General features: G+C 37.0%; 1 protein-coding gene across 1 annotated transcript in view; it reads left to right on the forward strand.

Annotated features, from left to right (window-relative positions):
- egg (SET domain bifurcated histone lysine methyltransferase eggless) overlaps window positions 1-23,839 on the forward strand; it is a 52,681-nt gene that overhangs the window by 19,044 nt on the left and 9,798 nt on the right. The window contains exons 11-28 of the mRNA XM_089648281.1: window positions 252-544; window positions 1,308-1,623; window positions 2,909-3,054; window positions 4,605-4,700; window positions 5,062-5,139; window positions 5,445-5,576; window positions 7,419-7,557; window positions 7,668-7,782; window positions 8,799-8,998; window positions 9,549-9,760; window positions 11,618-11,719; window positions 13,309-13,476; window positions 13,724-13,869; window positions 14,976-15,171; window positions 15,742-15,909; window positions 16,761-16,897; window positions 17,766-17,829; window positions 17,973-18,086. Coding sequence (XP_089504407.1) covers window positions 252-544; window positions 1,308-1,623; window positions 2,909-3,054; window positions 4,605-4,700; window positions 5,062-5,139; window positions 5,445-5,576; window positions 7,419-7,557; window positions 7,668-7,782; window positions 8,799-8,998; window positions 9,549-9,760; window positions 11,618-11,719; window positions 13,309-13,476; window positions 13,724-13,869; window positions 14,976-15,171; window positions 15,742-15,909; window positions 16,761-16,897; window positions 17,766-17,829; window positions 17,973-18,086 — 2,822 coding nt within the window. The remainder of the gene's footprint in view (window positions 1-251; window positions 545-1,307; window positions 1,624-2,908; window positions 3,055-4,604; window positions 4,701-5,061; window positions 5,140-5,444; window positions 5,577-7,418; window positions 7,558-7,667; window positions 7,783-8,798; window positions 8,999-9,548; window positions 9,761-11,617; window positions 11,720-13,308; window positions 13,477-13,723; window positions 13,870-14,975; window positions 15,172-15,741; window positions 15,910-16,760; window positions 16,898-17,765; window positions 17,830-17,972; window positions 18,087-23,839) is intronic.

Raw genomic sequence — 23,839 nt, forward strand, 5'->3', positions numbered from 1 at the left:
TTTGGTCATAGAAAACATTCGTTGCTTTACTCACATTCATATATCATCTCATACATACCCTTCTGTTATTCTGACTTTGGACATTGCTCTACTCAAGCATATGTCATGTATTCCTTGGCTGTCCCCAACTTCTACCGTTCTCGTTCGCACATCAATAGTGTTCATCAATTTTCAATTGTGTTGTATTTTTTCATGGAACTGCCCAAACCATCTAAGCGACTCTTTTCAAGCTTACTCATTATATTTTTCAGTGGTTGAAAAAGTGGATAAACCTGCAGAACCTGCTGAACCTGGTGAAATTGTTGAACTTGCTGAACCTGCTGGACTTGGTGAACCTGTTGAACCTGTTGAACCAACAACTACTGAAGTTGCAGTGAAAACGGTGAAAAAATCTCTGCCGGGGAAGAAATGCGTGAACCCCGCGTGCAGCCAGCGGGGCACCGACTGTCCGCTGTTCCTGCCCGCACTCTTCCGTGCCCGCGACCTAAAGACCGCCCCTGCAGCGTGCGAGGATTGTCTGAATAAGGGGGTTTCTCTGATGGAGGTAATAATATCTGGATAATTTATATAGCAGCATTATTGCGAAATATCACATCGCCTCTGACAATGTGCACTTTTAGCAAAAAATAAAAACATTTATAAAAAAGGTATTTTTTTCCTTGTCAAGTTGATTCGAGTCGAGCATAATCTCACATTTGAATGTAATTGGTTCCAAAATTGCTAATAAAATTTATAGGCTTTCTTGATAGACTCTAAATTTATACATAACTACTTAAAATGTTATGTTTGATATAATGAAGGAAATTTATGTTTACGTTTCATTTGCTAAACCTTACCCAAGGCACCCTCAAGAAGAAGCTGAAAATTTACAGTCAATGTTACTGGTGTGAGTGTCCAGTATACCTATCTTAACCACTTAATGCTAGGGTTTTTTTATAAAAAATGTTTAAAAAAAATTCAGGTTAAATAAAACGATTCATTCATACATACACGAAAATGTGTAAACAATATAGTAAAAACGAAATAAGCAGCCCAAAAACACGACCAATCTCTGAGCAGGCAAATTCAAATTCAAACTGTGTAAAATACATTGCTAACTTTTGACGAGCCTTACTGTGTTAGCTAAAAATAGAACGCTGCGAGTCGAAACCGGCGAGCGTCACTCGGGCTAGCAGAAATTGGAACGCATTTAGCGCGCGAGCGTGAATCGTTCAAAAGCATTAAGTGGTAAATAAAATCATCTTGTATATTGTGTTCTTTACTATTACTTTAATCGGTTTATTAATTCTTGATAATAACCATTTCAGGTATTGTCAAACCGTCTAAAGAAGGGTCTCTGCCTTTTCGACGTGGATATGCCAAACAATGGAGACATGGTGGAGATCAGCGACTCCGACAGTGACTCGGATGTGACCTCGTCCAAACTCTCCACCAAGAAGTCCAGCACCAAGTCTAAATACAAGTCCAAGATCAACTTGGGGCCTGTCCTGGACCCCAAAGAAGTAGATTTCCTGACAAAGAATTTGGACGATGGATTCAACGACACTTGGACCAATTACAAAATGCCCGAGCAGCTTGCCATGTGTGAAAATACTATGATTATGGAAATGGAGGCGTTGAGTGGTAACTATCATTATTTTTGATAAACTTTTTTTTTAAAGATTCCCGAGTAATACATAACCGGACCATATTTAAATTTCTCTTACTGACGTCTTTACAGCGGGAAAATGAAGCTTGTTCAATTCTCTATTAGAACTCCGGTCAATTTTTTTTTATGAATACATAAAAATGACTTACATGTGAACTAAAAAGGTTTCTCTGGTTAATATCTATTGGTTACATCCTGATCACAACGGAAAGAAGGTAGCGGAGGTGGTCATACGAATATTTCTTACGAGAGTTTTGTCGCTAACTTCGAGGACGGGAGACTGGGATGCAGGGGGGAAATTTTAAATTTGACACGCCCATTCATCGTGGTACACTTGTCAAGTGTTAGTCATATTAGCAATAGATCGCCCTAATAAATTTTTTTACTTTGAATAAAATTGGTTGTGAAGTGTAACAAACGAAATAAACAATATAGTATTTTTTACAAGCTAAGCAGCGTACATTAGATGGTAAAAATGTGTTTTCATATTTATTTGTGTAATTATGACGAGAGACATCAAGTGGAATTAAAAGAATCACAATGAATTTGGAATAACAATGTACCATCTGACAAGCCAATGCAATGAGATTGTGAGCTCTAATGTAACTTTCTACAAAGCCCATTATAGCATAACATTGCTAAATCATTTTCTCCATAGGAGTCTGCTATGACATAGCACGTCGCAAACACAAGCGATTTATTACATAAAACAACAATAAAAATACATTCACGTGAAAAGTAATGCCATCCCTAGTTTTTAACTTTCTTCGTGTACAGTTTTTACAAAATTTCACACTGCATTTCATCATTTAAGGGTAACAAACGCACTTTATAGCTTATGAACGAACAGTCTGCTCGCGCCGAGCGGTGAAATCATACTGGCCTAGTAGCCATGCCCAATTGCGCCTAATAGAGTTTGTTTGATATGTTGTGCCCAGTTGCCGTAGTGCCGTCTCCTCTCCCTTGGTCTCCTCCATGGTCCTGATACACCCTGTATATACAATATATAATATGACTGCCACAACACGGGCATTATCCTAGTGTGATGGTGAAAAGAAAATGTACTGCTTCATCGTGTAACTATTTATGAAATAAAAATAAATAAAAATATTTTGTTAGGTTTATAAAAAAAATTTAAATGAATCTAACGGAATCCACAATAGAATGTTATAAATTTTATCAGTGGGATAAAATTTTTGTTATACTGATATTATTTAAAAAAAATTTTTCTCATAATAATATTTTATTTTCTATCAACAGCCCAGTCCATTGAACTTGGCAAGATGATAGATTTGGAGCAAGTGGACTTAGACCGCATGAGGAAGTATCTTTATGAATCATTCAGACCACCAACCGAGTGCAGGAAAGAGATCCTGATATCTGATCATGGAAACACAGTAGTTGAGGTCAGTATCATTACTTTGTATGCCAGTTTCAGCTTTCCAGGACAACTTATTGGAGGATTCCAGCAATATGGTTTATTAGAGAAAGATTTCCCATTCAAAACAAAGACAAAAACAATGATCCCCAATTTTTCTCTTAACCCCTTGAGCTCCAACGTATTCATGTGAATAATCAAAAAATCATTTCTCTGAGGTATTCTGAGGAAACTACTTATGGTATCAATATATAAACACATTATCTGGTAAGAAAGTACAATTTACAAAAATATCATTTTGCAAGATGCAAATAAATACGAAAATAGAATCAGCATGCGGACAGTAAATTTTTTGCTTTAAAGCGATGCATTACGTAGTAATGCAAAATCATGTGTTTTTGGTTTGAAAATTTGGTCGCCTAGAAATGTTTCAGATGCCTTAATTAAATACTGCGAGTAGAATACATCTTGGCTTTTGAAATAATCGAGTATTTTTTAGATAAGTCTTTTTATAGGCCCAGAAAAAAATAATGTATAAGGCCTTTGAAAACTGCTTTAAAGTTCAAAATCTCCTACTTACGAACCCATTTTCGGTTATGATTTTACTGTATAATGTGGCAAATTAAGTTATTTATAAAATGATCAGAAACAAAAAATATTTATGCCTGAACATTCACAAAATAAAATAAAAGGCACTTTTTGGCCATGTTTTTTTCTTGCATAAATCAACAGGCGGATGGTGTTAAGCGGGAATTTAAACCTTATCGCCATCTACGTAAGGGGTGTTATTGATAACGGCTCGATTTAAAATATTACACAACGTAGTGCATCGCCTTAACAAAGCGGGTTAGATTTTAAAAGTGGATAACGCACTGGTGAAAGTGTCTAATAAGACAGCTTTGAAGCCATTTTTGTAAGGTTCATAACATTAAATAGTCATCACAACACCCTGACACTCTAGTTTGCTCTCATATTCGTTCAGATTAACCGAGTGCTCCGATTTATCTATGGGGTTATTTCACCACCTCTGAGTAAGCTGTTGAGTAACTAATACTCAAATAACTATAATCGTAGGATTAACATGGCTGTAAAAACAGGCATTCGTTTGACGGATACCTTCTGTTTATCAGTGCTGAAACAGATAATACAAGCTACTCCACGAGCGGCATTAAACAGTTTACTCAAAGACGGTGAAATACCCCCTGAGAGGGTAAAAGAAGAATAACTCTTTTAAATGATAACATTAATTTATTTGACTACAGGGGAAAATTACAATTTAGTGTTTAAAAAGTCTGTTAATGCTTTTTCCCACCATTATCAGTAATGATTTTTTACTATAATTGGTGCGTGCGGACGCTTATGATCTTGCCTGCAATAAAATAAATAATCAAATAATCTGCCATAGTTTTTGACAGCGATGGTTGTTGCTAAAACAATTTTGCACTGTGAAAGATACACAGTAATGCCACTAGATTGCATTATTACTTCAATTTGGAATTATAACTGACATTCCTTGTTTTTCTTTTGCGGTCTTCATTTATCATGCCATAATATTTCATCTACGTCTATATTTTTCAGACCCATTTGATGTCAGAACGAAGATCTGCCCGAGCTGTGAAGAAGGCCATAGTCTACGATGAAACGTCCAAACCAAAGCGGGATGAAGTTCTCAGGGTACTTATTTATTCAGTTTTCCTTTTTTCAGTTTCCCATTTCCCCACCTTCCTCTCCCCCATATCCTTCCCCTCCTCGCTCCTTCAGCCACACAATGGTTCCATACGAAACAGAATACTAAAGAATATATTATGAAAAAACTAATCTAACCTATTATTTTATCAAGTTCTGTCCGACACCCCTCACAACATACCCCGATTAGAGATCCCACTGCCACTGGACAATTGAGAGCAGTTGGGACTGTTGTGCTGTATTCACAAAAAAAAGTTGTTCTGCTCTTTTTGTAATGTCCATTGAATTTTAAAATTGAATTAATGCATTTGGAGACTGATTTTGAATCATGACTTGTTGATTTTTATAGGCATCTCCTATAATAACTGCTGATGGAGTCATCAATGATTCAACTCTACAAGACGCTGCTACTCTCAAAAACAAAGCTGTAAGTTTTTTCTGCAATAATTTTTTCTTTCGTCGATTTTAGTCGTATTTTCTAGCATTTATGGACATATACAAACAGGCTTGTATGAAATAATACAAAATCATGTTGTGTTATTGGTTTGAAATTTTGATCCACTAGAAATATTATAGGTGCCTTATTCAAATACTATGAGTAAAACTCATCTTGGCCTTTGATTTAACCCCTTGGATATTTTTGTGCCTTTTAGTACACGGTACATCGATAACAGTTGAATATTTTTGTGTACTGTTGTGATTATTTTGACACACTGTATAAATTTTTTGCAGGATCTCCCTCCCCTGGGTACTTTGCAGGACCACGACCTGAAAGTTGGCGACACGGTGTACGCCGTGAAACAGTCCATCTTCGGTGCCTGGTGTCCCGCCAAAATATTGCAGATCCTACCCAAAGGAACCCTGGTGAGAACCTTCCTATATACCTTTACTTAATCTTCTTTGGTCGTTGCCTCATTGCTGAAGGTGGTGATTCCCACTACGATTGCTCTGAACCAGGCGAACATAGCTTTTCTACTCCTCGCTTTCCTGCGCAGCTTGAAGACCTGACTGAGTGAGCTACCGACGTTCCAAATGCCTGGGATATTTGATCAGATCACCGCATCAGTTAATTATCTTCTTAATGAACTTTTTCTGCTTCTCCAGTCTTTTACATTGCCATTGACCAATAGTTACTCTGAAGAGGTTCTAATTCTTAGTTTGGCAAAGCATCTTAGGATACGCTGTAGGCAGTAGATAGCCTGTTGTGGATACAGGGTGTCCAGGGGTAAAGTAAAGTGTACTAACTCAGGAGGTGATTCTTTACACTAGCGATGCAGCCAACTACAAAGTTAACCGGGTTAAGCTGTACATCAACGGGTACGTCCACACGAAGCCCACACAACTCGCTGATCCGCTCCCAACTAGCAAAATGGCAAACACAATGTTTGACCTTCCCATCAATGTTCTCGTATGCATTAAATGGGAACCGTACAACTCGGAACAGTGACATTTCGACACATTTTTGAAAAGTGATGAAAAAAAACTTGGTTAACAGGTTCACTGCCAACTCTGCCATTTGGCGGAGTTCGAATGTCTCGAGAGATGTTCCCTCTAATTGGCATGTGCTTCAATACAACATATAATGCTCGGTGTAAATCCGGCAACTGTCAAGATATGTTGTTTTTATGCTGGCCCAAAAGAATCAAAACAAATTGTGCGAACGTGGATTTTGACTTTCTACTCTAGTTTTAAAGTTACACAATGAATATGTGACAGAGAGTTTTCCTAGACATCACTGGCCAAGACTGGCAGTGAATCTGTTAAATGGGTTACGTTAAGTTTATTGGCTAGTTTTTAATGACTTCCTATCGCTTTTCAATGGTGTGTTGATTTGTCATTGTCCTGAGTTATCATGGAACTGCATTAATTTACTTATTGCGGCTCAGTATGTTGTGTGGGCGTCGTCTGGACGTAACCAACGAGGAATGGTGGGAACTTTCGCGTGTATTGAATGTACCGGAGAATTAATTTTGAAGAAATGTAAGCTTTCAATAATTATTTAAAATTATAAAAAAATGTTTTTTTTAAAGTGAATCTGTAACATTTCCGGTTGATATCTCAAAGTTAAATGGTAATAAATACCATGAACCCTTCAAATAATTAATGTTTTGCATCCATGACGTGATTTTTCACAAAACAAGGCTCTATATAAATTATCCAATTATGGTTAAAAAAGATACTAAACTTTTCAAAATATTTATCCTTAAGTTTTTTTTTTTTTTCGTACAAAACATCAACTTTTTTTTTACCTGAAAATGTTGGAATTTCGAAAAATCTTTTTTACTTACATATATTGTCTTGTAGAATCACCTCCCGGTTATTGCATTTTGAGGTTTGTGTAATCTGAAGAGACAGGTATTTCCCAACCTTCCTCCTCCCCATCTCCTTCCCTTCCCCACTCCCTTCACCCCCAAAACATACCCCAATTGGGGATGCATTATTCTCACTGGCTCTGGACATTTAAGAGCAGTTGGGACTCTTGGGTTTATTTTAATTCTATAGGATCCATTTTATACAGTATTTTTCTACAGGGTACATATAATACTTTGAGTTCAAAGCCTACCAATGTAGTTGTTTCATCTTAGGTTGGGTTAGGTTTATTACAAAATTTGATTCAATGATTTTATTTATTTTATGGTATTTACACATTTTTGTGCATCAGGAGTGAATAACAATGATTTTATTTGTTTGTTATAATTTTTCCAGCTGGCCAATGGAACTTTTTCCTTGTTCTCCCTGGTGAGGGTTCGTTTCATCACCATGACAGAAGCTGGCCGTCCCAATAAACAGGTGACGGGCCGCCAGTTGGCCTACCCCGACCCGGCACCAGTTCGGTATCCCATCGGTAAGTGGTGTTACTCCTACACCTCAGATGAATTTTTTTTTCTGGTTGCTTGAAAAGCCATGTAAGAGAGGTGTACTTTAGTTAAAATACAAATGTTTTGTTTTCTACAGGCACTCGAGTGATAGCTCTATTCAAAAACACCAAACAACAAGTCGGGGGTGTCCAAACCAGTGCCTACTACTCGGGAGTCGTGGCCGAGGTTCCTCTGAGGGCCAACAGATACAGGCAAGTATTACTCACTGTTACTTTCTGTTACTTACCATTAATTACTATTACCTACCGTTACTTCATAAATTTCATCGGTAGAATGTATGCAAGGGTAGTGCAATGCAATACATTCCATATTTGAAATAATATACATAATTAGCTTAAGAAAAGACAATACATGGGTGATTCCGATAGGCACAAAAAAGCAGAAGTTTAGTGAAAAAAGATAAAATATAAACGAGGATATTTGCACATCTCCCGTCTCCAGAGGGCCATCAGAGGGGACTCCATCCAGGCAACCATGGCAGTGATGATTTTGTTACTTGATTGGCGTAGTCTGCGCCATAAGCTTCCCATGTGATGGCGGAGAAGCGCTCTGAAAGAGTGTACTCTTCCCTCCAGGAACATTTCCGTGGCACTGCAGTATCTCGGTAGGCGGAATAGTTGTGTAGAGAGTGTACATTTTAATTCTTCTGTTAACTTTTAGATTTGAATATAAAGCGTGGTGTTTTCTCTTTTTAACACCATTTACCATATTTCTCACCATGACAGTAAAGGAGACACAACGATTTCTATGAGACCTAAATGAGCTGTTCGCAAAAGCGAACAAATTAACCTGAGGGGTTAACCTTACCATTACTTAATGTTAATTACCATTGCTTACAATTAGTTACCATTACTTGTTCTTCTTTTGGTAGAGGTTGAAGTGTAATTCTAAAGTTATTCTGCTAGTCGACGGCATCGGGAGTCACCTGGTTCAGCATAGATGTTCATCTGAAAAACTGATGAAGGGGACATTCTTCTACAACTGTGTTCTGTTGTTTGAATATGTCAAAATTCACAAAATTCATGCAACATATAAGCATCATACACGCACAGTGACTGTGACTTCACCGGATGCGGTTTAGCAAGGTCCATGTCTGCCGAGGCAAAGAACCCTGGCAGTTTAGTATGTGGGTCCTCAACTTACCGTTCTTACCATTACTTACTGTTACTTACTTAAGTACTTCTAACCTCTAAACCCCCTCTTCCAGGTATCTGGTGTTCTCTGATGATGGCTACGCTCGTTACGTGTCTCACTGCAACGTGCTGTTTGTGTGCGAGCGTTCGACCCGCGTGTGGGAAGACGTGCATCCCGACTCACGTGATTTCGTACGCAAATATCTGCAGGGTTATCCCAACCAGCCCATGGTGCGAGTGGAGGCAGGCCACTCCATTAGGACAGAATACAGCGGTGAGTTATGTTAACAAGTTTTCTTTATTTCGTCTCTTGAAAAATCTGTCCATATTTTCAGATCATCTGTACACAGACGTCAGGTGGGAATCCTGTCTGTATTCTACCGGTATTTCGATGGAAGACGCTCCGAGGAACCGGCGCCATTGATCCCTTCAGCACCGGTGCATTGTCTGGAAACACGCCGAACGCGTGCCCAACATTTGTACGTGATTTGTATATATGAGAATGGGTCGCTTCTACGGCTTGTTCTTTGGGTTGTGTTGTGGAATGACTAATTGGCCTCGGGGTTTTCGCATTCCCACAACCTTAGTCTTATCAAGACCCAGGTTCACTCCTTCCTCTCCCTAAAAAACACCCTCCACACAGCATCTCCAAAGATTACAGGCCCTAATTCCCCTTAGGGTCTCCTGTGTGGAGAGTGTAAATATTTATAAAAAAGGGTAAAAAGTGCCAGTTCTTGTAAATTTATTTTCCTTGTTCTTTTATCGTTATTATGATTTCTTAAGTATATATTCTGCCAGTATATTATTACCTTTGCTTCTTCCAGGAAAGTTTTGGTTCTCGCACGTGCTTGCTGTGGACTCATCCCTGGCGCTGATAAAGTTCTCTGAGAGCAGCGGGGCGCCGGTGACACGTGAGGAATGGATCTACCGTGGCAGCACGCGTCTCGAGCCGCTCTTTCTCGAGCTACAGGCGGCCGATAGGCGCGGGGCTCAGGGGCGCCATCGGGCCAGCTACGCCACTACCAACCTCGTCAAGGTATCATCAAACTGTTTAACGGGTAGCAAACTGGGAATAGCAGCATGCTCTGGTACACCAGCGATAAATTTGATAAACATGCTTGTGGAACCAGCTTTTATTTAATCCGTTTCAATAGATGTATTATAAACTTTAACCTCTCAGACAAAGACTTTTATCTACTATGTGTTCCTTTGAGAACTGTCAAAACGTGATAATTTTTGTGTTATTTACGAGTTTTGCTAAAAGCTTCATAACTCACGTTTTGGGAAACGAAGCCTCATTCTAAAAAATGTTTTGGAAAGATTATGAAATCCATAATCGCATTGTGTTGTAATACGTAAATATTTGCGTTTCTAAATATACATTTTATGAAAACGTCAAAAATATGTAAAAATCGCTTACAATTATTTCAAAGCTTTGAAAAATGTACTTTTTTCTGAGTATCATAAAGAAATAACACTTTATATATTGAAGAAATATAATTAAAAACTATTAGTCACCTCAAAATATTAACCGTTCAAACTAAAATATTTTTAATAAATTATTTAGAAACGCAATAAATTATGAACGAACAAGATGACAGATTCAATCGGCTTAGATAATGCAACTCTACGTTCCATAGATATTCTTGAATACAGACGCGTAGCGTTATTCATTATCGATACTCTGTTTTTTAAATCATGGCAATCCGTATACTAGTGATGGAAATAAATCGATTTTTGTAAAATCTCGCGCGTTTACGTGAAAAGACATTCTAATGTCTTGACCGCTATTATCATATTTACGTCTTTTGACGTTCTAATGTTCTGAGTAGTTAATGGAGGCTTGTACATCCAAATACTATCCCACTACTTAAATTTGCCATCCATTGTCAGAATTTGATGTATGCCTATATCGAAATGTCTTTGTGCTGTGTGCTGTGTTCTTGCAAAAGCAATTCCGAAAGTTTGGAAAAGCTGACAGATTAACTTTACCGGGGAAAGTGTACTCTTATATAACTATCCCCAGACTTTTTTTGGGAGATATTTCTCCTAGACTTCAAACACCTGCAAAGTTTGTTTGGGAGATATTTCTCCCAGCCTGACAAAGACTCATAAAAGTCATTCTATCTCATCATTACGGTGAGATATATGACTTAAACGGTGTTTGAAAGAGAGAACCTCGCTTTATATTTGCATTTAAAAGTTTACCATACGCGCCGCCTTAATTTTTTAAATAATTTATGAAATAACATTTAGCATTTAAAAATTATTTTTATGCAAAATTAAATAAAGTGACAGTAATTTTTACAATATCTTTGTCTAATTAAATGTTTTTAGTTTCGAATAAAGTGGTAATTACAGTTTACACGAAAAAATACCATCGGTAAGCGGCTTTAAAAACTTTATCCACGTTACCGTTTTCAAATTTTAATGTTTTAAATTGCATAATGTATGTCTATTTACAGTACTAAAATCTAAGCCTTTCTTCTGCTTGTACAGTATTTTAGTTTAAAATACATTAAAAAACTGCGAATTTATCTGGAATCGAAAGTAATGCGAAAATATTTGCTGTGTAATCTGCATTTTGATACTTCACTTATTAGGAATAAATTGGAAAATTTAGAAACTCTAGGGTTTCAAATGCCAACTAATTAAGCAAGAAATAGAATTTTACCAAAAATTATTTTAAGATCATAAAACTAAACTGTCACATGACATTAAGCAAGATTTGGCATGGTCTGCGAGTGGCGCGAGTGTTGTTCTACTAGTGAACGCGAGACCCCTCTCTCCACACCACGTACCTCCCCCGAACAGGATGCCAAACTGTTTCAAATCGTCGCCTGAATTGACGGACTCCACTGTTGTTTGTAATAATGATTGTTTTTTGTTACAGAACAAGAACTTCCCTTATGTGGAGTACTCCAGACCAGAGCAAGCGGAATGGGAAGAGAACCTGCCCACCATGCCGGGAGCTGATGAAATCCCAGTATTGCATGTATGCAAAAATTCATTTGTGAAACACTAATTTTTGAATGACCTGTCGTATCGCTTGATCGTACCGCAAATGAAGAAAAATGTTTGATGTTCTTTTTCTATATAAGATTGTGTACTTCCTTATTGACTGACAAGCTTCTATTAGAAAAGATTGCATTTCGTTGTACCGAACGCGATACCAGATCAAATACATTTACAATAATTTAAATCGAAATACGCCCAAAACTCTTTATTCGTACATATCTGCAAAACTTATAATTCCCTGAGAGATATTGATATTTTCCACTGTACAGTGAATCTTCACTCTATTAACTCATCTGAGTATCTGTCGAATAAAGAGTATTACTAAGGCGATGCACTACATAGTAATGCAAAATCATGTGTTTTTGGTTTGAAAATTTGGTTGCCTAGAAATGTTTCAGATGCTTCAATTAAATATCGCGAGTATAATACATCTTGGCCTTTAAAATAATCTAGTATTTTTTACATAAGTCTTTTTATAAGCCCAGAAAAAATAATGTATAAGGCCTATGAAAACTGCTTTAAAGTTCAAAATTTCCTACTTACGAACCCATTTTTGGTTATGGTTTTATTGTATAATGTGGCAAATTAAGTTATTTATAAAATGATCGGAAAACATTTAAATATTTATGCCTGAACATCCATAAAATAAAATAAAAGGCACTTTTTGGCCATGTTTTTTTTCTTGCATAAATCAAAACAGCTGGATGGTGTTAAGCGGGAATTTAAGCCTTATGGCCATCTACGTAAGGAGTGTTATTGATAGCGGCTCGATTCAAAATATTACATGACGTAGTGCATCGCCTTAATTCATAAAATGATTTTGGTACCTATTTTTTCACTTGTCTGATATGATAAATAATAATAATAATTGAATAATTTTTATGGCTCCGTTTTTGTGAAAAATCATTTCAAGGGCGCTTCCAATAAGTAGTTCCAATTTTGAAAATTAAAAGTTCATTGAACTTGAATAATGTTACGTATTACGCAAGAATGTTTCACATTTCACACTTACCCGTGAACAAACAACCGAAATTAGTGTGTTTAATACTCTTGCTTTGCACCCCCGCAATAACTGTTAGATGACTAATATTTTGGTTAGTGAAGGCGTGCGCAGGGTGTGTGCTACTTCAGTAGTAAACTTAGCTCAGTCTTGGTAATCTGGGGTTAAAATCCTCAACTACAAATTCAGAGGACGCTGGTTCAAATCCTGGCGTGCTGGAATAAATTTTATTTACATTATTAATTTGTGTTATTTCACTATTATGTAACCCACTTAAATAATATATAGTATATTTGCACCATGTTCCAGAGTGAATATTTCTCAATATCGCCCTAGTAAAAGAACACTATTCAGAATCGAAACATTTCTTGAAATGACTTTAGCCATGATTGGTGGCCAGATCTCAATAGCCAGGTAATTCCCAACCTTCTTCTTCCTATCTCCTTCCCTTCAGCCTCACAACACACCCCAATTAGGGATGTCATGGTCCCACTGGCTCCGTACAGTTAGGAGCTGTTTGGACTGTAGTTTTTTCCAAACCTCATTGTCACTTGTAACATTTGTAGATTCCGGAGGAGCCCGAACAACGAATCATGGAAGAAGAAGAGCGGGAAGAAGAAGAACCGGCCGCTAATCGCTCTGTGGCCAGGAAGAGCACGGCCAAGGGAGACCACCTTCTTCCACCGAGATCCGGCCATCAGCTGCAGGCTGACCAGGTCAAGAGCAAAGTTGTGGTGAGTTCAATTTTATACATCTATTTGTGCGCCCAAATGGGCTATTACGTAATACAATACTTCATTCATTTTGGGAGACAATTCGCATTCATACATTCGTCACTCCTGAATTCATTGACCACTCAGCATTAAATTATTGTTATCTTATTGTAGCGATACCGGCATATCGCGAGTTTGTTCACACAAATAATATGAATGATAATAAAGCTGATATAGATTTTTACATATATTTATTGTCTGTTTCCAGTACTATTCGCCGAAGGTGTCGATCAGGCCAGCCAAGCTGGTGCCCCACACGTGCGGTCCCAGCTGCCTGAACAGGGATGCCCTGCCCCTGCGCGACCTGCGCACCTACAACCCCCTGGCGCGCCCCTTGCTCTCCGGCTGGCAGCGGTGAGTTTCTATCACCACTTTATCTCATCCTTCTTCCCCTTGTCCTACTTGCCATCGCCTCCGGGCATCCTTGTAGTCTAAGATCCCTTAAAGAACGACCGTCACCGAGATGTTTATTTGATGAAACGTATTTTATATTTAATTTAATATGTCAATAAATATATTGCATATCGGTTGCCTAGCAAATTTTAGTCCAGGTACCATCTAGTCTAGAGTGCACGAGTCTATCGCTATCCTTTTCATTTTCAAGAACAAATAGCATGCGCACTCTCTTTGTTTTAATGGACGGACAGCTGCTATGCTTTGTCCTCTTCTATCGCATGGGATGGTTGGTTGGGACCTCTCAGTCGCACACGAGAATTCGCGGCATGTTTTCAAAAAGTTTTAGTTTTCAAAATTCGACAACCGGAATTCGGGACTGATTTTTAGCAGGCAACCTTATACCATCGTGTTCATAATGAAATAATCTTTAATTTCATATAATTTTTATTCAATAATCAGACCGGTGCAAAATGCTTTTTCGATTTACCTGTTTATACATGGCAACCTGAGAGTTGTGACCGGAAAAGAGTAGGCAACCTAACGTTTGCATATTCTATGGGTTTCATACTTTCGATTGGTATAGAATTTCTATAATAATCAAACCGGTGAAATGTTTAAAATTTTTTTTTTTAAAATTATTAATTAATCATACCCTGGACTAAAATTTGCTAGGCAACCAATATGCAATATATTTATTGACATATTAAATTAAATATAAAATACGTTTCATCAAATAAACATCTCGGTGACGGTCGTTCTTTAAGGGATCCTATACTATTGTCCTGTGCAACTTCGGAGGCATCGCTTTGGACAGCCTCTGGAGTTGATTCACGCAACTATGCCTGGGGTGTCGCATTGTACGTCTTCCCTCCGCAATTGCATGACCAAGCCACCTTCATTTGCGACTTTTCTATGAAGAGAAGTCAGGGTTCGATGTCAAGTCCATCTCAGATATTCAAGCTTTTTATTTGAATTTTAACTTCTGCTACTCCTCTATGTTCTGTGTGCAGATCCGTAGCTTTGGCCATGGTGCCTTTCAATTAATTATTACATAATCATTATAGGTTGATTCTGAAGTATCGCGGCAAGCGCACCATTGTATACCGCGCCCCATGCGGCCGCCGCCTGCGTTCTCCCCAAGAGCTGCATCTGTACCTGCGCCTGACGGGCTCACAGATGAGCGTGGACCTGTTTGACTTTGACCACTGGGTGCACTGCCTGGCCGAGTTTGTGCCTACCAAGTGCTTCGTCAGCAAGCGAGTAAGTAGCAAACATACATGACCATCATATGTATTGCAGTATATTTGGACTTTCTTATTTGCTAAATAACTAATCAAACATCACGCCGTTTCACTGTTTTCAAAGAGGATGGACTGCCAAACAACTCTTGGCCTTGGCACATACACTTTGCTTCATTCACATTCATATGTTGTCTCATACATACTCTTCTGTTATTCTGATTCTTGACATAGCCAGATTCAAGAATTTGGTTCACTTGATTATTTGCATTTTTCAATTTTATGGTAACCACCTGCCTGAAGAAAGTTTGAAAAAAGAATTGTCATTGATATACATAGTGATATTGCTTTGGACAAATTATATAATTCCTTATTTGATATTAAAAAAAGTCACATAAAATGTATTATGGTTTATAATTAAGTAGGTATTTAAGTACCTACTGACAAATCGGTTTTGATATTTATAAAATAAGAGAAAATTAGAAACATACTATTTCAGACGTGAGGTCTACTGTTCACAGAACTACTAGCTGTTATTATCAGCAATAGAGACTATAATTATTGTTGCATAACTCTTTGTTTGTGTATCCAGGACTTGTCCCATGGCGGAGAAGCAGTCCCAGTGCCCTGCGTTAACTACTATGACCACTCGCTTCCGGAGTTCAGCTCTTACAGCACCCGGCGCATTCCCACGCAGGGGGTTCATCTCAACCTGGACGAGGAGTTCCTGTGTGGCTGCGACTGTATTGACGACTGCCAGGTACTTGCCAACCCTCCTCTTGCCCTTCCCCACTTCCACAACACACCCCGAATCCATGTCTGGACCTACCACCGTGTATTTAGTGATTAGATATCAATAACCCGGTACTTCCTAACCTCTCTCTTTTTTCTTCTTTCATCCTAAAATCAGGCAGTTGGGGTTCTTGCTTACCTTTGGGGGGATCTGCAGCAACAATATTACCACAAACTTTGAACCAAATGTTTGTGCAAACATGAGACATTAGAGACATTTTTGTTTTCCATTGCCGATGGAAAATAATGGCGACGACCCAATGTTTTTGTCCGATGTTTTGAAAACATTTAGTCGCTGGAGAGTCGACTTTAGATCTGATATCTCAGATAATTTAGGGTTACTGTCTTCACAGAATCTGATGGTGTCCTTTTTTGCAGTGGTATCACATAAAAAAGGCGCTGAAAATGCATTGTTAAAATTTAGGATAGTTTGCCCATGTAATGGCAAAATGTCATATCTATAGATACAGTATTTTGGCTTTACAGGGCTCAATCAATTCCATTAATTTAGTTGCATCGTAATACCTTACTTTTATTTGTTTATTGTGGTTACATCCTAAGGAATTGACAATGACACAATGTTGTAACTGTAATGTCCAAAAAAGTTTAAAGTCATTTATCTCAAAATTAGCTTTTTGAAGACACAACATATTGCCATTACATGGGCGAGTAAGTGTGCGTCACTGAGAATTTTTCAATAGTTTAAAAAAATTGTATGGTTTGTGTAAAAAAAATGTGTATCTACAGTAACGAAGTAATTTTGGAAACAAACCTATCTAACAATATGACTTAAAAATGTATTGTTTTTGTTTAAATTAGGACAAGTCTCGTTGCCAGTGCTGGCAGCTGACCCTGGAGGGCGCGCAGGTGGTGCGGTCACACCCCGACAAGGTGGGCTACCAGTACAAGAGGCTGCTGGACCCCGTACCCACAGGGATCTACGAGTGCAACTCCAGGTGACAACAACTACATATTACCTACTATCTTAATCCTGCCTATCTCTTTGGCATACCTTTTGATTTACAATCCATTGTTAATGGAACGATTGCCATAACTAATGTGATGTAGGTATGCTGAGTCTGTTTTACAGGTATTTATATTGAAGGTGCTCGAAGGAGCTAGTAGCATTGATCCCTCATGGCGATGCGTGAAATTCGCGGACATGAGCAAAACACCCATTTAGTTTATGTCGACTTCGAAATTGGAAATTGTTGATTGGAAATAGTAAAACAGACAAAAGTTCTTAAAACAAACAAATCTGTTGATTAAATAGTGGCTTTTACAAAGTATTTACCCCACCATACATTGCTGTGGCTCAGTCTGTCTGTGCAGATAGAGAAAAAACAGCGCGTGTTGCTTTTATGTCCAACAGATGGCGCTGTTTTTCAAAAAATCAAGTTTTTACCACACATATTCGAATGTAACGTTTTGTCAAAAATTGCATAAATTATTTGGATAAAGATACCTACTCTCAGTATCGCCCTGGTGAAAGGCCCCATTCAGAATTGAAATGGCTTTATCCGTGTTTGGTTTCTCAACCTTTCTCTTCTCCTCCCCACTACTTTCAGCCTCACAACATATCATTGGGGATGCCATAGTCTCACTGCCTCCAGATGTTTGGGAGCAGTTGGGACTCTTGTGCGGTATTCACATAAAAAAGAAAAAATCAAACTTATTTTACTACTTCTGTAGTGTTGGTCTATTCTTAACAGTCATTTAATGTTTCAATGGGCATTCGAAATGAAGGAATTTAATCGGTATGATGTAAAATGTATCGTAAATGCTAATCTATAATAACGTTACCTTTGTGGATTTATCTTTCAGGTGTAAATGCGCTGCCACATGTCTAAACAGGGTGGTGCAACATCCTCTGCAGCTGAAGTTACAGGTTTGCTAATGCATTTTTACTATTCATTTTATTTCCATCAGTGTGAGAAAACTAGTGTCACTTTTACAAACACAAAAATAGGACAAAAATTTGGACAAGAAAATTTTATTTTGTTATTTAACACGTATTGCATTCATTTGTAGGTGTTCAAGACTTTCAACCGAGGTTGGGGCATACGCGCACTGAATGATGTATCGCGTGGTACCTTCCTGTGTATCTACGCTGGTAATCTGCTAACAGATGCTGTCGCTAACGTTGTAAGTATTCCTACTGCTTTCTCGTTTAAGTTATAATATCGTTGCAAGATGTAGTGGGGTTTATGATCAGCAATGAGGAAAGGACTATAGAAGATCATTGAAATGTATTATTTATTGATTGAGGGTAACAAAGTCCTGTTTTAACTCAACCGTTTTGCATTTTTTCTCTGTAAAATTTGTTTATACATTCTGTTTCAAGATGGTGGCTGTTGTAAATGGTTCGGTAAAGATCCTTTTTTCAAATGTGAAATATATATATTGTAAGTATTATCGTCTTCTTATATATACAGTAGAACCTCGTTAATTCGAACCCCGATAATTCGAAAAAAACGCGTAATTATAAATTTTCGCCAAAAAAAAAATCCACATAAAAATTTTTTCATACAAAATGGTTTTTTAATTCGAAATTCGTTACTTCGTAATTCGAAATTTATTTTTGTCCGCGCACGAAAATTTGTTCATGTAATTCGAAAAAAATTGATTTTTGCGAAAATAAATCATAATATTTCGTAAATCTGAATCTAAAAGTCAGCCGTGGCGGTAAAACGCCGAAAAATGTATTTTTACATCGTCCTAATTAGTATTATTATTTTGTAAATCTGAATCGATTTAAACTGGAATGTCATACTTTTTCAAATTTATTTCGAATATCCGAGTTTGAAGGGCCGAGAAAATACGTTTTACGCGGATACATGTTGTAGTTTTGCTAGTTTACACCAAATATCTGAATTTAATGGGTCGGCCGCGAAGAAACTCAGCCGCGAAATTTCGATTTACGCGTAAATGTATCGTATATTTACGAATTTATTTCGAAAATTTTAATTTAAATGGCCCGCTGCGACGGAAATCGGCCGCGAAATCTCGATTTACACGTAAATATATCGTATTTTTACGAATTTATTTAGAATATCTGAATTTTAAAGGTCCCGCCGCGACGGAAATTGGACGCGAAATTTCAATTTACGCGGAAATATATTGTATTTTTACTAACTTTACTTCGAATATCCGAGTTAAAAAATGCGACGCGACGGAAATCGGCAGAAAAATTTCGATTCACGCCGAAATATGACATATTTTTATGAATTTACTTCAAATATCTGAACTTAAAAGGCCGGCCGCGACAAAAAACTGCCGATAAAAATCGATTTACGCGGAAATATATCATAAATCTGAATTTAAAGGGTCAACCTCGACGGAAATCGGCTGCGCATTCTCGATTTTCACGGAAATATATCGTATTTTTGCGAATTTATTTCGTGGTGGTTCGTGTCATCGCTAACACATCAATTGCATTATTGTTTTGCTCCGTCAAAAAATTAAACTTCTCCTAATATAACCCTTTATATAACAGAAAACTGAGATATAAGGTGATTGAACAGCATTGCCCTTTGGCACTATTAATCAAACATTGTGTGAATTGCCTTAAAGTTGAAATATTCGTTAACTAAAGAGTTGCGTTCGTCAAATGTCAAACGTGTTAAAGTTTATTGACGTGAACTGCGTAGAACTGAAGTGTTGCTCATAAAAGTGAATTTGAAATGATCAAAAGTGAACAATATTAAAACAAAAAAGTTTAAAGTTGTTAGAAAATAATCAAAACCACTAAACAGTATTATAATCTACCGACCTACGCAAACCTTCCACACCTTTCACAAGTATATAAGAGCGTAATTTCACGGTTACACGCAAGAGGGCCGTAGCTCTGTGGATTAACGCGCCGGTAGCGCCTTGTTAAGTAGACCACGGTTCGATCCTCACACCGGCGAGAAAAAAAAAACTTTTTTAAAATTTTAAATTAATTTTATTTTAAATAAAATAATAAACCGGGCTGCAAGAAAGCTATTTAACCATGCCTAACTGCTCAATATGTTCAGAATCAGAAGGAACGACGTTTGTGTGCCTAGTGTGTAAAGAGGCATACCATCTCCTCTGCGGTGGTGTAACAGAAACTGCATATCGGCGCCTCACTCAAGAACGTCGGAACCAGCTTAAATGCAAGAAGTGTATTACCACCACAAAGTCACCGATTTGCGATGCCTCCAGTGGCGACATACCTACAGGAACTGAAAACAGCGACTTTATCAAGAGTCAAAACGCGATCATTGCGCAAAATAATAAAATCCTGGAATCAATAACCTACATGAGTAAACAATATGAAGACATCCTCTGTCGCGTTCGGGATCTTGAAGACAAAAACTTAATACTCATGAAACATAATTCCTCTCTAGAATCCCGAGTTGAAATACTAGAAGGCCAACTCGAAAATATTGAAAGAACAGCAAGAGCGAAAAATGTGGAGGTGCGGGGTATCCCAGAAACAAATGGAGAAAGCTTGAAAAACATATTTCACAACATATGTAAAACTATCAATTCAAAAGTGGATACCTCAAACATTGAAGCGGCCTACAGGACCACGCAAAAACACAAAAATGGACCGATAATATTCAAATTCACCTCTAACTACTACCGAGACCAACTATTATCGGACCTTAAGGCTTTTCACAAACAAGCATCCTGTCCGGAAGAGAAACTTAATACGTTGAAAATGGGGATTGCCGGACCGAGCTCACCAGTGTACATAGCAGAGCATCTGACATTTCGTGGAAACCACTTATGGTATCTGGCCCGCCAGGCGACAAAAGAGAAAAAATGTAAATATGCTTGGATCAAAGGGGGGCAGATATATGTACGTCGAGACATCGGAACAGCTGCCATTCTTGTTTCTAATGCGGAAAAACTGGCACTACTCTCAGAAACCAAAAACATTTAAAATCAACATGCTTAGAATTTACTTTAGAAACTGTTATTACTATTTAGATTTACCAATTATTTTAATTTTTCTTAATTTATTTTTTCCTAGTTCTACTAAAATCACACACTTATGGAAACATTGTTTTTTCCCCACATTACTTGGAATTTTTTCTTCTTATCTTACATTATATAAAACCTTAAGCTCATCATATAATAGCTATTGCTCAAAGAGTACATTTAATTTTTACATACACAACTACAGCTCTTGTATTATTACTTTATCCCTAAAATTTCAGAAACGCTCTACTGGTGTCAACATAAATAACTCAAAAATTTTCATTCTTTTCATTGCCTTTCTAAACAATAATTACAGTTTTAACATGTCCAACTTTAAATCAATCATTGTATTGTACTATTTTATTATTCCTTTTGCACTCAAGCATCACAAATATTTTACTGATGTCAAAATCAATTACCTTGTAATTTGTATTATATTTATTGCTTTGTTAAACAACATTTACTGTCGTAACATAACCAACTATAAATCTCTTACTATGTTCTATAATTATAGTATCGCTTATGCCTTGAATTATCACACATGTTTAGCTACTATCAAAATCAAGAACGTTAAATTTAATGCAAAACAAAATAACAAATAATGGAAGACATAACAGACTTACTAGACAACTTAACACCGATTCCATGTACAACTACTAATGACACTGAAGTAGTACGTCAATTATTACTAGTGAACTCTACCCTTACGATATTCTCTATGAATATAAGAAGTATAAACCAAAATTTTGATGAACTCTTAATTCTTCTCACTCACCTTGCCTCAGATTTCGATGTAATTGTTTTGAGCGAATGCTGGATTAAAGAAAATTTGGTCCCAAAAACGATAAAAAACTACAATCACTATAATACACTACAGAACCAAACTCAAAATGATGGCGTTATTGTTTACATTAAAAACCACATCATACATTCAGTAAAAGAGGTCACAATTAAGAACGCAAACTGTCTTAAAATTCAACTTGATAATCATATAACAATCATTACTGTATACAGATCCCCAAGCACACATAATATTACCCCATTCATACAATCTCTGCATGAAATTTTAACAAATATAGAACACCTCCAAAACACCTATCTTATTGGTGATCTCAACATTAATATAATCAACAGAATGCATCCTCAAGCGAATGAATACCTAAATACACTAACTTTATTAGGATATTTGCCAGCCGTCACAGCCCCAACCAGAGAATCAGATTCAAACATTAGTAGTTGTATAGACCACGTCTTTGTTAAGAGTAAACTAAGCAGCAAATCCATTATATATCAATCAACTGTCACAGATCACTATGCAACCATCACTTCCATCAACCAAAATATTCACAAACTACCTCAAAATACTCTCCCTCAAAAAAAAATTTCCTATGACATTCTCCTAAATACTGTCTCTAAAGAAAACTGGGAACTTGTCTATTCTTGTACCGATACAACTTCTGCATGCGAAATATTTACAAATACTTTACAAAACCACTTGGCCGATGCAACATCATACACAAAAAGTAAAAAAAAACAATCTGACACAAAACTCAAACCATGGATCACTGCAGGTATTCTCCACTGTATCAGAAAGCGTGACAAGATTCATAACTTCTGTAGAAAAAATCCCAACGATTATGATTCACTCATATTTTATAAACATTATAGAAACAACTGCAAAAAAATTATTAACAGTGTTAAAAGAGATTACTACAAAAAAAAAATCAGTGAAGCTACTGATGACAAAAAAAAAATTTGGAATATCATAAAAGATATAGCCAATATTCATAAAATCGACTCACCCATTGTTAAAATTAACATAGAAGACCAAACAACTCATATCAATTCCGAACCTGAAAAAATATCCGACCATTTCAATCAATTTTTCTCCAATATCGGACATAAATTAGCAAAAAATATTCTAGACCAAAACACCGTCTCGGAGAAAGATCTTGCAAAAAATATACATGTCAATAATCTCAGCTATAACCCTTTTCACTTCACTCCCACCACTGAAATAGAAATAATAGAACTTATCTCATCTCTTAAAAACAGTAACTCTGCCGGGAAAGATCAAATTTCAACTAAAATTCTTAAACACATTCAAAAATTTATAGCCCCACCTCTGAAACACATTATCAACTTAAGCTTTAAAACTGGAATATTCCCTAACTCTTTAAAACAGGCCACAATAATCCCTATCTTCAAAACAGGTGATAAATTATCTGTTAATAATTATCGACCGATATCATTACTCAGCACAATTTCTAAAATTATAGAAAAGGCGGTGAAACATAGACTTTGTAAGTTCCTTGAAAATAATAAAATACTATCGGATAACCAATATGGCTTCCGAAAAGGGAGGAATACGTCTGATGCAATAGCTGCTCTCACAAAAATTGTTTCCCAAAATCTTGACAAAGGTCGCAAACCACTTGCTGTTTTCCTTGACCTCGCAAAAGCATTTGATACGGTTTCCCATCCCTTACTACTTAAAAAACTTCAACAGATCGGCATTACAGGGATAGCCTACACATGGTTTAAAAACTACTTAGCAAATCGTACACACCAAACCCTTATCCACTCAGACAAAATATATATGAGTAAAAAATTATCCATGTCCTATGGGGTCCCTCAAGGTAGTGTACTAGGGCCAATTCTATTTCTCATATATATCAACACACTATGCACTATGAATATTGGAGGCAAGATAATTTCATTTGCCGATGATACAGTCCTAATATTTGATGATGAAACATGGCAATCAGTTACAAACAAAACTAATATTGGCCTAACAAAAGTTAAACATTGGCTAGACACAAACCTCCTCACACTGAATATCGACAAAACACAATACATGACGTTTTCCATACCCAAACATAACTTTCCCAATAACTGCCCCAAACCTACAATCCACTCGTGTTCACTCAACATACAGACTCCTG

Source organism: Hesperophylax consimilis, chromosome 27 (assembly GCF_061612785.1).
Source record: "Hesperophylax consimilis isolate HC1 chromosome 27, BYU_Hcon_1.0, whole genome shotgun sequence".
Lineage (NCBI taxonomy): Eukaryota > Metazoa > Arthropoda > Insecta > Trichoptera > Limnephilidae > Hesperophylax > Hesperophylax consimilis.